The sequence below is a fragment of the Balaenoptera borealis genome (genome assembly GCF_965194805.1).
Source record: "Balaenoptera borealis genome assembly, chromosome: 1".
NCBI lineage: Eukaryota > Metazoa > Chordata > Mammalia > Artiodactyla > Balaenopteridae > Balaenoptera > Balaenoptera borealis.
The window spans coordinates 50,944,076-50,958,459 of record NC_138860.1 but is presented as its reverse complement, the minus strand read 5'-3'; the positions used below and the strand labels follow the sequence as shown (position 1 = coordinate 50,958,459).

Here is a 14,384-nt window from a genome sequence, read left to right as displayed (position 1 = left end):
TTAGTATTGGGAGTAGCAATTCAAGACAGTTTAACCCATATATATGTTAGTTTTATCTCTCTTTTAAGATTGTCAACTTCTGAAGACAAAGACCCTACATATATATTTATATATTTGAAGGACCACGTTATACTTCCGTGCTTATGTTCATTCTGTATCTCCAATATCTGGACGAATGCTCTAGAAGGCAAAAAAAATATATGTTAAATTGTATTGACTCCCACACAGGCTGGTGCAGTTGTATAAGCTAATTTTTTAACACATAAAGGATATACTTCTATTTTAGTAAATCTATAAGGATCTACACGTTTTTCATTATTCTGCTTTAGCCCATCTTTTAAATTTTCTAAAGTAATGTATTTTTGTTGCAAAGCATCATTGGTGAATAGTTTATTTTTGTATTGTCTTAAAGAGTAGTTCTGGCTAGTTAAATTCCTAAGTTTTGGTATACCTAATAACACATTTCTAAAGGGATGAATTACTTGCATTTCTGTGTATATATTGCTGTTAATATGCATAATCTCTACTCAGTTCACATATTCTGAATTTTAGAATTGTCATATCTATTCTTTAGAGGATGAACCATCTTCACAAACTGTTTTAAGCCCAACTGTCTCAAAGAAAACTATCAGGAGAACACAAGAGACTCCAGGTAAGAAGAGTGAGTTTGTTGTTTTCCTTACGTGCCTGCTTTTTTTATGTATAGATTATAGCCTGGTCTATCAAGGGTCGCAGATCATACCTCATTCAGGGTTTCAGTGAATCTTCTTTATAGGTTGTTTATTGAATTAAGCAATAGTAGCATGTGTCAAGAAAAGACAGGGCACATACTTGAGTACCTACTAAGTACCATATGCTTTGTGTATGTTAATTCATTCACATAACTATGCAGGATAGATGTACCCATTTTTTAGTGAGAAAACTGGAGCTCAGAGTAGCTAACTTTTCTCTAAGATTACTTGCTATGTAACTGAGCCAAATTCAGACCCAGGTTTGTCTTCTCCAAAGCCCTTTCATTTGCCCCAAGTACCTCACTGTCACTGTCCCGTGTGATAGTTACTACTCAGTAAAGCTTGTTAAGTGTTGAATGAATGAATATGTCACACTGCTTTCCATTTGAAACGGATTAAGGGCTTCCCTGGTGGCGCAGTGGTTAAGAATCCTCCTGCCAATGCAGGGACACGTGCCGTGTCCCTGGTCCGGGAAGATCCCACATGCCGTGGAGCAGCTAAGCCCGTGCGCCACAACTACTGGGCCTGCGCTCTAGAGCCCGCGAGCCACAACTACTGAAGCCCGCGCACCTAGAGCCAGTGTGCCACAACAAGAGAAGCCACTGCAATGAGAAGCCCGTGCACCGCAATAGAGAGTAGCCCAGCTCGATGCAACTAGAGGAAGCCCACGCGCAGCAACGAAGACCCAATGCAGCCAAAAATAAATAAATAAAATAAAATGGATTAAATGGTCTGCATTGTAAAATCATGACACAATATGGTCGATCTCAGTTTGATAATATATTTCATCAAATCTAAGATCGCATCAGTTGTAAGATATACTGTCATTGTTTTATGTACCACCTAGGAGGAAGAAATGCTGCCAATTACACTGTAATATGCCTTAGATTTTATGATACATCCCACTTTCAGAGATGTTAAAGTGTAAAAATATTTGCATCTTAGTATCAATGTAACATGGCAATAGGCTACATTTGATAGTCTACTTAATGTTTTAAAACCTGTTTAAACTGTTTTGAAAAGCAAGGGAAAGGATTAAGTTGTCATTAATGCATAACATCCTTTGGTTTTTAGTTCCATTTATTTTCAGTTTGCTTTTTTTGATATTAGGAAAGTCCACAGCAATAAATGATTGTAGCTATTGAAACTGATCATCTCTGGCTTTTCATTTTTAAACCCAAATCCTGACTTCTTTCCTTACCCATTGCTTCTAATAAGATTATTCCTTATAATTTAAACTGTTCTGTTCTCAGTTTTGAATGAATAAATATCTGGTTCAAGTTTAGTTCCAGATAACACACCCTTTATGCTTAATTCCTTGAATAGCCTATGGTACTGTGTTAAGATTATAAACTACCTTAGAAAAATGCTTTGAGTGATAGGTGCTATAAACAGATTTTCCAGGCCTTTTTTTTTTTTTTTTTTAAGATTTATTTATTTATTTTTGGCTGCGTTGGGTCTTGATTGCTGTGTGTGGGCTTTCTCTAGTTGCAGTGAGCAGGGGCTACCCTTCATTGCAGTGCATGGGCTTCTTATTGCGGTGGCTTCTCTTGTTGCGGAGCACAGGCTCTAGGCACACAGGCTTCAGTAGTTGTGGCACGTGGGCTCAGTAGTTGTGGCTTGCGGGCTCTGGAGCACAGGCTCAGTAGTTGTGGCACACAGGCTTAGTTGCTCTGTGGCATGTGGGATCTTCCAGGACCAGGGCTCGAACCCGTGTCCCCTGCATTGGCAGGCAGATTCTTAACCACTCTGCCACCAGGGAAGTCCTTCTAGGCCATGTGGAAAAACCATATTCTTGAAATTTTATTTACAGGAGATTTAATTTCATGGCCCTTATACCGGGAGAAACAAAAATTTCTCATTTTTAAAATCTACAGTAAATTTATAAAAATTATGGAGTTAAGTAAATTGATGTAATGAAGACTGTTGAGCACCAGCCTATAGACCATTATAAAACGATTATACAATAGAATGTCTCGTACAGTCTTTTGGAGTTCACATTAGGCCTGTATTTAAGGACTGCTGTTGAGGTACATGGCTGCATAATGTTGTGGAAAGAGCAGTGGACCTTGGTTGAATTAGCTACTCACCTTGAACCTCAGGCCTTTATCTGTATGACTTACCCAGCCTAACTCACAAGGCCACTGCAAAAATGATACAGTACTTGCCAAGTCAGTTTGTACACAGTAAAACGTACAGATATAAGGTGGGGTTTTTTTTCCTCACAGCACTTTACAGGAGATGTGAAGTTCATAAAATTTTGCTTAAGCATTTCTTTTTTCTCAAGAAGCTCATGCTATAGTTGGTAATGGAAAAGACAAAACATTTCCCAGTATAGATGATAGATCGATGGAACTCATGCATAGATTACCTGGAATATATCGATATCATACTGTGCTACAATATAACTAGAAATAAGGATATGTGCATCTTTGGGAGACTTGAGATACTGGGGGTTCTCTTACTCTAAAAGGTGCTTTTAAAAATTATACTACATCTAGCACTTGGCATGCTCCTGTATCATTCCTCTTAATAAAAGGAGAAAGAGTTTAGGGAAGTCATTAAATGAATGGTTATAAAGTCTTTGTAGCAGAGGAATTATTTAAACAGGAGTCAACTTTGATGGAAAACTGCTTTAAGTGCAAGTTTAAGGATAGGCCCTTCCTTGTTTGAGGGAATGTAAATTGGTGCAGTCACTATGGAAAACAGTTTGGAGGTTCCTTAAAAAAACTAAAAATACAGTTGCCGTATGATCCTGCAATCCCACTCCTGGGCATTTATCCAGAGAAAACTCTAATTTGAAAAGATACATGCACCCATATGTTCATAGCAGCAATATTTACAGTAGCTAAGACATGGAAGCAATCTAAATGTCCATCAACAGCTGAATGGATAAAGAAGTGGTATGTGTATATGTATATGTGTACACACACACACACACACACAATGGAATGCTACTCAGCCATTAAAAAGAATGAAGTAATGCCATTTGCAGCAACATGGAAGGACCTGGAGATTATCATACTAAGTGAAGTAAGCCAGAAAGAGAAAGACAAATATTATATGATATCACTTATATGTGGAATCTAAAATATGATACAAATGAACTTATTTACAAAAAAGAAACAGATTCACAGACTTAGAAAACAAATTTATGGTTACCAAAGGGGCAAGGAGGGTGGAGGAAGGATAAATTAGGAGTTTGGGATTGGCAGATATGAACTATTATATATAAAATAGATAAACAACAAAGTCCTACTGTATAGCACAGGGAAATATATTCAGTATTCTATAAGAAACCATAATGGAAAAGAATATGAAAAAGAATATATATATATAACTGAATCACTTTGCTATACACCAGAAACTTAATACAACATTGTAAATTGACTATACGTCAATTAAAAAAGAAAAAGATAGTCCCTTCCTTCTTCTTGTAGAATCATAGACTTTCAATTTAACTTTGGTATTCAAAATTGTGCCATAATTGTATGTAGGGCCAGTGGTGTGGTCTGAGAGAACTTTATCCAAAAATGTCCTTGAAAATAATGACCTAAAGCAAGGGGCCACTTTCTAAAACAACCTAGTAAAGACAACTACATCATTTGTCATCCTGTTTTTGAAGTCGTGAAAAAATGTTGATTGTATTAGTTTAGAATAGGGATATGGTTTAAACTCTGCTTAATGTTTGAAGTTTCAGAATTGCATTATTTTCACATTGAAATAGCCATTAGGTTGTTCAGTCAGTTCAGTCCACATATACCTGTATAACTTCTTCTATGGCCAGGTTCATTCCTTTCATGAAACTAATTTCATAATCTAAAAATACAGTAGGAAAATTTCATTTACTTTTCCTAAAGTTAAATATTTTTAACAGTTATGGTTTCTAGCTAAATAATTATAGTTAAATATTTTTAATACCTTCTATTTTGTCATGAACATTTGATTCTTTGGCTGCTGTAGTTACAGCATTCATTCATTCTCCAGATATTATTGAGCACCTACTTTATACCAGTCCCCTTGCTAGAGCCTGGGGGTGCAATGGTGAGCAAAAGCAGCAGACAAAGGAAGGAGATTGCTACTAAAGAAGGGTACTTCTGGGGCTTCCCCGGTGGCGCAGTGGTTGAGAATCTGCCTGCCAATGCAGGGGATACGGGTTCGAGCCTTGGTCTGGGAAGATCCCACATGCCGCAGAGCAACTAGGCCCATGAGGCACAACTACTGAGCCTGCGCATCTGGAGCCTCTGCTCCGCAACAAGAGGGGCCGTGACAGTGAGAGGCCCGTGCACCGCGATGAAGAGTGGCCTCCACTTGCCACAACTAGAGGAAGCCCTCGCCTTTAAAAAAAGAAAAAGAAAAAAAAAAGAAGCAATGGAAGGATGTGGCTGAGTCTTCGCCGGCCTCACTATGTCTGCCATTTTCAATTTAAAAAAAAAAAAAAGAAGGATACTTCTTATTTTATTCTCTAATACCTCTCTGGGCTACTCTGTCTCCTTCAAGTATCTTACATAGGGCTATATATATGGTAGAGCGTATGAGAAAAGCTTAAATGAAAAGATGGGGACTGAAATAGTAATTGATGTCTATAGAGTAAGTTAAGTTTTAGGTTTTAATTAAACCTGAAAAGGATGGGAATACAGAGGAGAAAAAGAGGAAGGTAGTTGTAATAATAAGAGTAACAGACATGTACAAGATTTCTTTTTAAAGCTACTTATATAAGTTCTAAATACCTGATATGTGAAATTCTAACAACTGATAATATTTCATAGAATCTTAGGACTGGACGATTTAGGGAAGTCATCTACTCAGAGTTTCTATCAGTGTAGGTGTTTCTCTGTTAACATGTATCTGCGTTGTTGATCATCTGCAGTGATGTGGAAATCACTCCCTCACTCTCCATTCTGTTTTGGAGACAACACTAATAATTTGGTGGTTTTTCGTTTTACTATTGAACTAAAAGCTACTTTGCTGTAACTTTCTCTTGATCTTAGTTCTGTGTTTTTGAGCTACACAAAGTCAATTTAATTGTTTCTCTACATCTCTGTCTTGAAGAGGTACAAAATCATGCTCAGTAAGTATTTTTAGAACAAATGAATGGGTGTCCCTTCAAGATTTCTCTTCTCGATACTGTAAAGGGGAAATTGGGTTAAGTCAGTTTTGTGAAAACAAACATAGGCAGCCAGTGTAATGGCAGGGGTCAGGGATAGCTGGTTCAGAATGTGGTTTTTGCACTTCTCATACAGAGCCAAACATACTGCTTTTTTATAGAAACAAATGAAACAAAGCATAATATAACCCAAATTTAGATGTAGATTGCATTTTATTTTATGTTGTGTGAGGCTGTTTGAGGAAACACACCTTGGATTTCTAGGCTAACATTAATATTTTATTTAATGGGATTGACTTCCTCATTAACCCTATGCCATTGAACCATAGACAGTCTGAAACCTGGCTAACATTAACATTGTTTTAAAAATTGGAGTTTGCATTTCCTGAACACACACAAGGTTAAATAATTGGAGGGAGTATATTAAGTCTCAGGAAGTTAACCCTCAAATTAAAATATGACATAAATAATCCACAATTAGGGTATGCCACAAATGGGGTAGGTAATTGAGTTGGTACTATGGTACAGATTTTGGTTCTTAATTGAGAAATTTAGAAGAGTGTTATTTGATATTCCTTTCTTGTTATACAAATATGGTCTGGTGAGAAAAACTGCAAAATTTTCCATCAAGTCCATAAATTTTTTATAGCAGGAAACTTTTCTCTAGTTCACTATTGTATTCCCATACTTAGCAAAATGGAGAGCTCAGAAAAAACTTGGCTGACTAAATAGATGATTGTATAATAAATCTAATATGTTTGACATTTTATATATTTTTTTAATGTTTTCTCTTCCTGTATCAGTGGTGAGTAAAGATCCTGTACTCAGCCTGTGTAGACCCCCTCTAAGAAGCTCAAGATTTGGTAAGAGACTGTTTTGTCTGTTGGTTCAACTTTCTTATATTTTTAAATAGGGTACTACATGTATTCATATGGTTTAAAATTCAAAAGTTTATATAAATATACAATGAAAAGTCTCCCTACCCCTTCTGACCTTTGCCCACCCAGTTTTCTCATCAGAGGCAACTAATGTTGTCAGTTTCTTAGGTATTTTTCCAGAGGTATTTTATGGAGATATAGAGAAATTCATGTATAAATGATATTTTCCTCTCTTTTTTTAACCCAATTTTTAACCCAATAAATACTGCTTTCTGTACTGTCTTATTGTTTGTTTATTTTTACTTAAAATATATTGAGACATCTTTCCATATAAGTGTATAAAGGACTTCCTCATTCTTTTTAAGAGGTTGTTTCTTATATGTTGCTATGATTCTTTTTGTTAGCAAAATGGTTTTAAATTAGGGTCAGGGACTTTTTATTCTTCCCAGTATAATGCTAATAAAAAATTCAAGACTGAGGCTTTGTGGCTCAGGGCTATAAACTTTCCCTGCCTTAATTACATTTCTTTTTGACTAAAACCTTAAAAAAGTATTGCCCTTAAATTGATTTCATGGCTATGAAAGAAAACTAGTAATGTCATTCCAAGAGGTCTACTTCTACTTAATTTTTAGAGTTTACAGACCCATAAGGGTGCTTTATCGTGGGAACTAAAAAGGAAGCTTATTTATCTTCACATGAGGTTTCTACTCCTCAATCATTCCCTTTAAAAGAGAATTCGGTTGATTTTTTTTTTTTGATAGATGGCTGTCCTTTTAAGTATTATAAATGATAAAAATCTGTTAAGGTTTTGATGATGAACCTGTGGTAAAGAACCATATGATGCATTTCCTTTTCAGCTCTAATCATTTTTTTGCTATCTCTCTTGCAGATTCCTCATATAAAACAAATGGAAATACTAAAATGAGTAAATTAGGTTTGTTTATCTCTAATTCTTGTAGGTTCTCTTTGAGGTGTCTAATTATCAGTAGAATACAGGAGTACATTCATTTGGTCACTGGTTTGAGACTATTACTTTGTTCATTATCTCAGCTTGAGGGGCAGTGTCCTTATGACCATAAACTTTCTTAATCACCTGGGTTTTTATTCTCTCTAAAATTATGTCTTTTGTTATATTATTGTTTAAATTCATGTAAGAAAATATAAGAACATATATTTTAGTTTTTACTAGCAGTCAAGTTCACACTATCGGGAGAAAAGGATATCAGTTTACCAATTAAGGTTTTTTCTTGATTTAGAAAGTGAATTTGAGCTTTTTCAAGGTAAGTTCAGTGTTCTTTGCCATGTTTGTTGAAGTGGTTTATATTCTTTTCAGTGTTTGCCTTGGTGTAAGACATGAGCTGCCAAGATCTGCGGCTTTAAGTGAATTTACATTGATTGTGGTTGGACTTAGGTTACAATTCTTTCCTAAATTTGGAGATGAGTCAAAAGGAGGGAAGCTTCATTTTTCTTTATAAATAGTTGCAACTTGTTTTAAATTTCTTTCACTTAAGCTCAGGCTAATTTTTTTTAGAGACTTCAGCATTTATAGTGTCTGGGTACTGAAAATGATCCTTGTAGTACGCAGCTTATCATGTGTACTTTCACCCACCAGTTTCTCAAATGCTCTATTTAAAAACTTTAAAAAAATTTTTTTTAAGTCACAGAATCTTAATTAGAAGAGAACTTGGAGCTGAAATAATCTAGCACTTTTATGTTCTTTATATGCTAGATTTAGAAATCATTTCTATAAGTACTTTATAATAAAAACTAACTTTAAAAAAGTGCTTTCCAGCTTAAAGGGAATTTCTGTGAGATCAATATAGGGAGTGACACCCTCTTTTTTTTTTTTTTAATAGTAATGCTAGTACATCTTGGAGTATATAAAATGGCTATTCATGGAGCTCGAGCACTAATGATACTTCCAAACTGTTCTTTATTCTCTTTTTCTTGCTTTCCCACTCTGTTCTCCAAAACATGATTGGCATTGAACAGTCTTAAAAGGTACCTTTCTTGAAGGTATCTATAGCAGGGGTCCACAAACTACAGCCTCTGAGTAAAATCTGACCTGCAATCTTGTTTTTGTACAACCTGTGAGCCAAGAAAAGATTTTTACATTTTATACTCACACACACACATATGTGTGTGTGTGTGTGTGTGTGTATGTATGACAGAGACCACATGTGGCTAGAGAAGCCTAAAATATTTACTATTTGGCCCTTGATGGAGAAAGTTCGCCAACCCCTGATTTTATCAGTGGCAGAAATAAACACAACATATCACCCAAATTAGCATTTGTTTGTTCTAAGTAAATTCAGAGAGTTTCATACTTGTCTGGACATAGATTTATTGTAACATTCCACACTAGGTTTTCCTGACAACACAAAAAGACAGGAGACACAGTGACTCTCCTGTATTCTATCTAGTCTTCTCTTTGAGAAGGTATGATAGTCTCACTTCTGAATCTTCATGTCTTTGTCCCCAGACACAACACAAGCGAAGTTTATATTTCCTTGAGTACCCTTCACTACTCACACGAACACAGTCCATAAGTCTCTAGGAATAGGAAAATCTATAGTAGAAATATACCTGGGACTTTGTGTTTTTCTTAAAAACGATGACCAGGAAAAAGAAAGTGAACAGAAAGTGATACAGTTAGTGGATGGTCTCCACCCACCAGAGGAAGTGGTTGTAAGTGGTCTACTTTAACAGCAGACATAAAGACCTAGGACTTCTGAAAGTACCTTTTCCTAATTGGTTGAAGTTGTTAGAAAAGTGACACCTCCTTGATAGCACATTTAACTATTGCCATTTGTCTAAAAGCCACAGCTTTTATAATTTAATAACTTTTTTTGATTAAGGGTATTATTGCTCCAAATGGGATTTTAATTTCTTAAACTTTCTGCGTGAGTGTAGGGAAGAGTAATATCTTTTAAAAAAAAAATTTTTTTTAATGCTCTAACCTTCCACATGTAGCAGCCAAGAAGTTTAAAATAAAGGAAGCTGAATGACAAAAGAGGGAAATGAAATTAAAAGCTATGTAGTCATAGATACTGCTGATTCACCATGAGATTGTATTTGAATATTTATCTGTACATTCTCTGCAGCTTGGGTTAAAAAAATGAAAATTGTTTTAAGTTTTAAAATAGTGGTATATATATATATGGTAGCCTAGAGAAGTTCCCTACTCTGGAAGAGGTCAGGAAGGTTTTATGGAGATGGCATTTGAATTGAATTTTGAAGGATGAATAGCAGGCAAAATGGGGAAGGAGAATTACAAATATCGCCAATACTTGTAATTGTTTTGTAATAGAATGTCACTCTTTTACCTTTAGAGTTCAGGCAATATGAGAAACTCCTTTACATTAGAGGCAACACTCACATTAACTGTGGCTCTTTGAGATATTTTATGTTAAATAATTTTCAGAAAGACATTCTAAATTGGTAGACTTGGGTTTCTAGAGTTTCATTTTCTAGAGTGAGAAACATGTTTAAAAATGTATATACAGTCAAGACGAAAGCCTATTACAATGATGATTACTTATTAAATGTACAAGATTTATTATTATTTAAGCTGTCTAATTCATAAAATATTACTGGATTGTAAGGCACAAAATAATACCGTTTTTTGTTCTTAGTGATGTTATCAAGATAGCCTAGCTTGACAAGTTACTGTTTATGTCTTGTATAGTGCTGATAAATATTTACTGTTAGGAGCATGGAATTCTAAAGAAAGGATTTTTAGACACAGATTAAAAGTCTTTAAAGTGTTCAAAAATAAATACTTCAAATATAATAATAACATATTAGAAGTATTAAAAGTAAATGGGGAACTCCGTTATATAAGCTGGTTAAAAAATAATTCTTAAATCCTCCCCCATGCTAATTAGAACACTAACATAAACAGAAAAAAAGGAGATTGAATTTTAGGCAACCTGGTATATGAAGGACTGATTATTAGTTAATTGGCTCTAGACAAATTGACCTGTAACTTCAAAAGTATTATGGAAATAAATTGTATCAGGATGAAAAAGGGAAGGATTACTGTATAATTTATTTTTTCTGATAGTTGGGTGAATGAATATAAACCTTCAACATACTTTTCTTTCCATTAACACAGATTCAAACATCAGTTCAGCCTTAAAGAAAGTTTGCTACACCAAATAATTTTTAAACTATATAAAACATAATGCCCTAATATAAATGTAACTTTAGCCAAGCTGCTGTATTACATGACTTACACTTAGGTGTTGTTGGAACCTCTCATTTTAGGAGGAATTCACTTCTCAGCCTTTTCCCATCATTCATTCACTTATTCAAAAAATTATTGAGGAAGGGACTTCCCTGGTGGTGGTGCAGTTTTTAAGACTCTGCTTGCCAGTGCAGGGGACATGGGTTCAAGCCCTGGTCTGGGAAGATCCCACAGGCTGCGGAGCAACTAAGCCCATGTGCCGCAACTACTGAGCCTGTAGTGCTGCAACTACTGAAGCCCACGCGCCTACAGCCCATGCTCCGCAACAAGAGAAGCCACCACGATGAGAAGCCTGCACACTGCAACCAAGAGTAGCCCCCGCTCGCTGCAACTAGAGAAAGCCTGCACTCAGCAATGAAGACCCAATGCAGCCATAAATAAATAAATAAATAAAATTGTTGAGGAAGACTTTTTGGTTCCACATGTAAGGAGCTTGGAAGTCACCACTTCAGCCTAATAACAAGTCAAAAACTGACAACTGAAAAACCAACAACTCTTAGATCCATAAGAGAGGAGATGACACAGGTAAAACCACTGACCCCAAGATTGGAGAAACAGACAAACATAGGAAGTCGTGGCTTATCTTAGAGCCAAGATTCACAAGCAGAAGCCTCTGCAGGAGGTAGTGCTGGGTAGGAAAATCTGAGCTTCAGTTGATGAATTGTTGGAGGCTCAGCGTGGACAAGTCTGAAGAGTTAAAAATTCCAGGAGGACCCAGTCAAAGATGGGCCCCTACTATATTGTGAAATTTACCTCCAGAAGCTCAGCCAGGCTCCCATAATGAATATCAGCAAAAAATCCCCTCGTACTTCTGCAAGGTAGAGGGAGAAAGGAAACATTTTGAAATATGCCAGGGCATTCTGTTCTTCTTAACAAGGCAAGCCCTCAGGGAAATCTAGTTAACTGGAACCTAACCTACTCTATTATTATCAAAGCCTGACTGACCTGAAGGAAGGGAAATACCCAACACCAGACCACTCTGAACATCCTGTCGCACCTAAAGGGGAAGGGAAAAAAGGTGAGGAACTGTTTTGAAGTTCACGGTCCAGAGGCATAAGCTTAACTAAAAACAGAGACCTAGAGCTATAGAATACTTCCCCTTCCCTAACACCTGACCACCACCTTACTAAAGATCTATTTACAGCAGTTCTTTTTACCCAGTACAGCATGTCCAGCTATCAAGAAAAAATTACAAAACATGCCAAAATGCAAAAAACATTTTGAAAAGATACAGCAACATCAACCAGACAAGGCAGGGATGTTAGAATTATCAGACCAGGAATTTAAAACAACTATGACTAATATGCTAAGGACTCTAATGGATAAAGTAGACAGCATGCAAGAGCAGAAAAACAATGTCAGCCGAGAGATAGAAATCCTAAGAAAGAATCAAAAAGAAATGCTACAGATAAAAAAGCACTGTAACAGAAATGAAGAATGCTTTTGATGGGCTTATTGGACTGGACACGGCTAAGGAAAGAATCTCTACAGGATATATCAACAGAATCCTCAAAGAAATGATAATTATGTGGCATGATGTGTTAGTAAGTGCTATGATGATAATCATATTGCAATATATAAATGTATCAAATCAACACATTGTACACCTTACCCATAACACAATGTTAAGTATCAGTTATACCTCAATTAAAAAAAATAGAATCCTTGAAACCAAAACTCAAAGAGAACAATGACTGAATAATACAGAATATCCTAGACATAATAATGTATGCATAATGTGAATAATAGAAGGAGAAGAAAGGAACAGAAGAAATGTTTGAAATAATAATGACTGAGAATTTCCCAAATTAATGTCAAACACTAAATTCAGATCCAGGAAGCTCACAAACACCAAGCAGGATTAATGCCAAAAAATAAAAATACACTTAGGCATATCCTTTTTAAACCACAGAATGTCAAAAATAAAGAAAAAAAATCCCAAAAGAAGTCAGAGGAAGACAACACATGACCTGTAAAGGAATAAAGGTCAGAATTACAGCTAACATCTCCTCAGAAATCATGCAAGCAAGAAGAGATTGGAGTGAAAGATTTAAAGTGTTCAAAGAAAAAAACCCCACCAACCTGGAATACTGTACCTTGCAAAACTATCCTTCAAAGGTGAAGCCTCTACCCAAGCTAACTAAGAAAAAAAGAAAAGGAAAGAAGAAAAAAAAAAGGAAAAAAAAGTAGGACACAAATTACTGTTGTCAGGAATAAAAGAGGGGACACTATAGATCCCATGGAAATTAAAAGGATAACACAGGAATTTTATGAACAATTCTGTGCCAGAGATTTGATAACCTAGATGAAATGAACTGATTCCTCGAAAGACATAATCTGCTAAAACTCACTCAAGAAGAAATAGGTGATCCAAATAGATCTATATCTCTTAAGTAAATTGAATCAATAACCTTCCAAAACAGAAAGCACCAGGCCCAGATGAGTTTCCTAGTGAATTCTATCAAACGTTTAAGGAAGAAATTATACCAATTCTCTACAATCTCTTGGAGTATAGAAGCAGAGGAATTACTTCCTGACTCATTCTGTGAGGCCAGCATTATGCTAATACCAAAACTAGACGAAAACATCCTGAGAAAAAACTATAGACCAATGTCAGAAACACAGCAGAGTGAAGCATCTACTTTTGTCTCTCCCCTTCACTCTACAACCAGTGAAACATCCACAACTTAACAAAGGTGCCTCTGCCCAAAACAACAGGATGCTGGAGAATTCCACATATCTGTACATCTAAAGCTGGGTGAATTTTAACACTTAGTGGAAGTGGAACTGAGGGAACAGTGGAGATGGGGCTTGCAATTTGAGTCCCTTGATGGGACAGCAGAGCCCACAGCTTCAGAGAACCCAGTAACTGCAAGAAAGGCTACATGCATGACTTGAGCCAACTGAGTGCACCAGCACCCATGGCCACAAGTAACTGGTGGGTAGCAGCAGTGGGGCCTAGGACCCCATCACAACAGCTGCTGAGGTGCCCACATCCACAGCCCCCTCCACCTCCTATTCACAGTGGCATAGCCTGCAAACCTTACAACAGACAAGGTAGAGTTGCCTGCATGACTCCAGCTCCCTCTTCCCCCTCCATCCTCTCCCCTTCCCCCGATGGTGGAACCTGTGTCTCGGGATCCCAGACGCAGGGAAAGGAAAGAGCTCACCATGTTGGTGACGACAGCAACTCTAGCAGAAGCAAGGAGCTACAACCCTGGTGGCACAAAAAGGTACAACAAAGGCACAGAGCCACACCTCTTACAGAGAAAGTGGAGGCTAGAAAGTGCCACTCAGATGTAGTAACCAGTGGCAGCTCAGGTAAGAAAAACTAAAAACTTACGTGATAGTGCCACTGACTGGAAAACAAAGGAATCTAACTCCTAACCTGTTGTTTAATATTAAATGCTCTGACAGAG

At 36.5% G+C, this 14,384-nt stretch overlaps 1 protein-coding gene across 12 annotated transcripts in view; it reads left to right on the top strand.

The window, feature by feature from the left end:
• TOR1AIP1 (torsin 1A interacting protein 1) overlaps positions 1 to 14,384 on the top strand; it is a 45,939-nt gene that overhangs the window by 1,890 nt on the left and 29,665 nt on the right. For 6 of the 12 annotated variants that reach the window (XM_082386864.1, XM_082386860.1, XM_082386871.1 and 3 more), the window contains exons 2-4: positions 575 to 652; positions 6,642 to 6,701; positions 7,606 to 7,650. In XM_082386864.1, coding sequence (XP_082242990.1) covers positions 575 to 652; positions 6,642 to 6,701; positions 7,606 to 7,650 — 183 coding nt within the window. The remainder of the gene's footprint in view (positions 1 to 574; positions 653 to 6,641; positions 6,702 to 7,605; positions 7,651 to 14,384) is intronic. The other 6 variants (XM_082386861.1, XM_082386869.1, XM_082386863.1 and 3 more) reach the window with 1 other exon arrangement.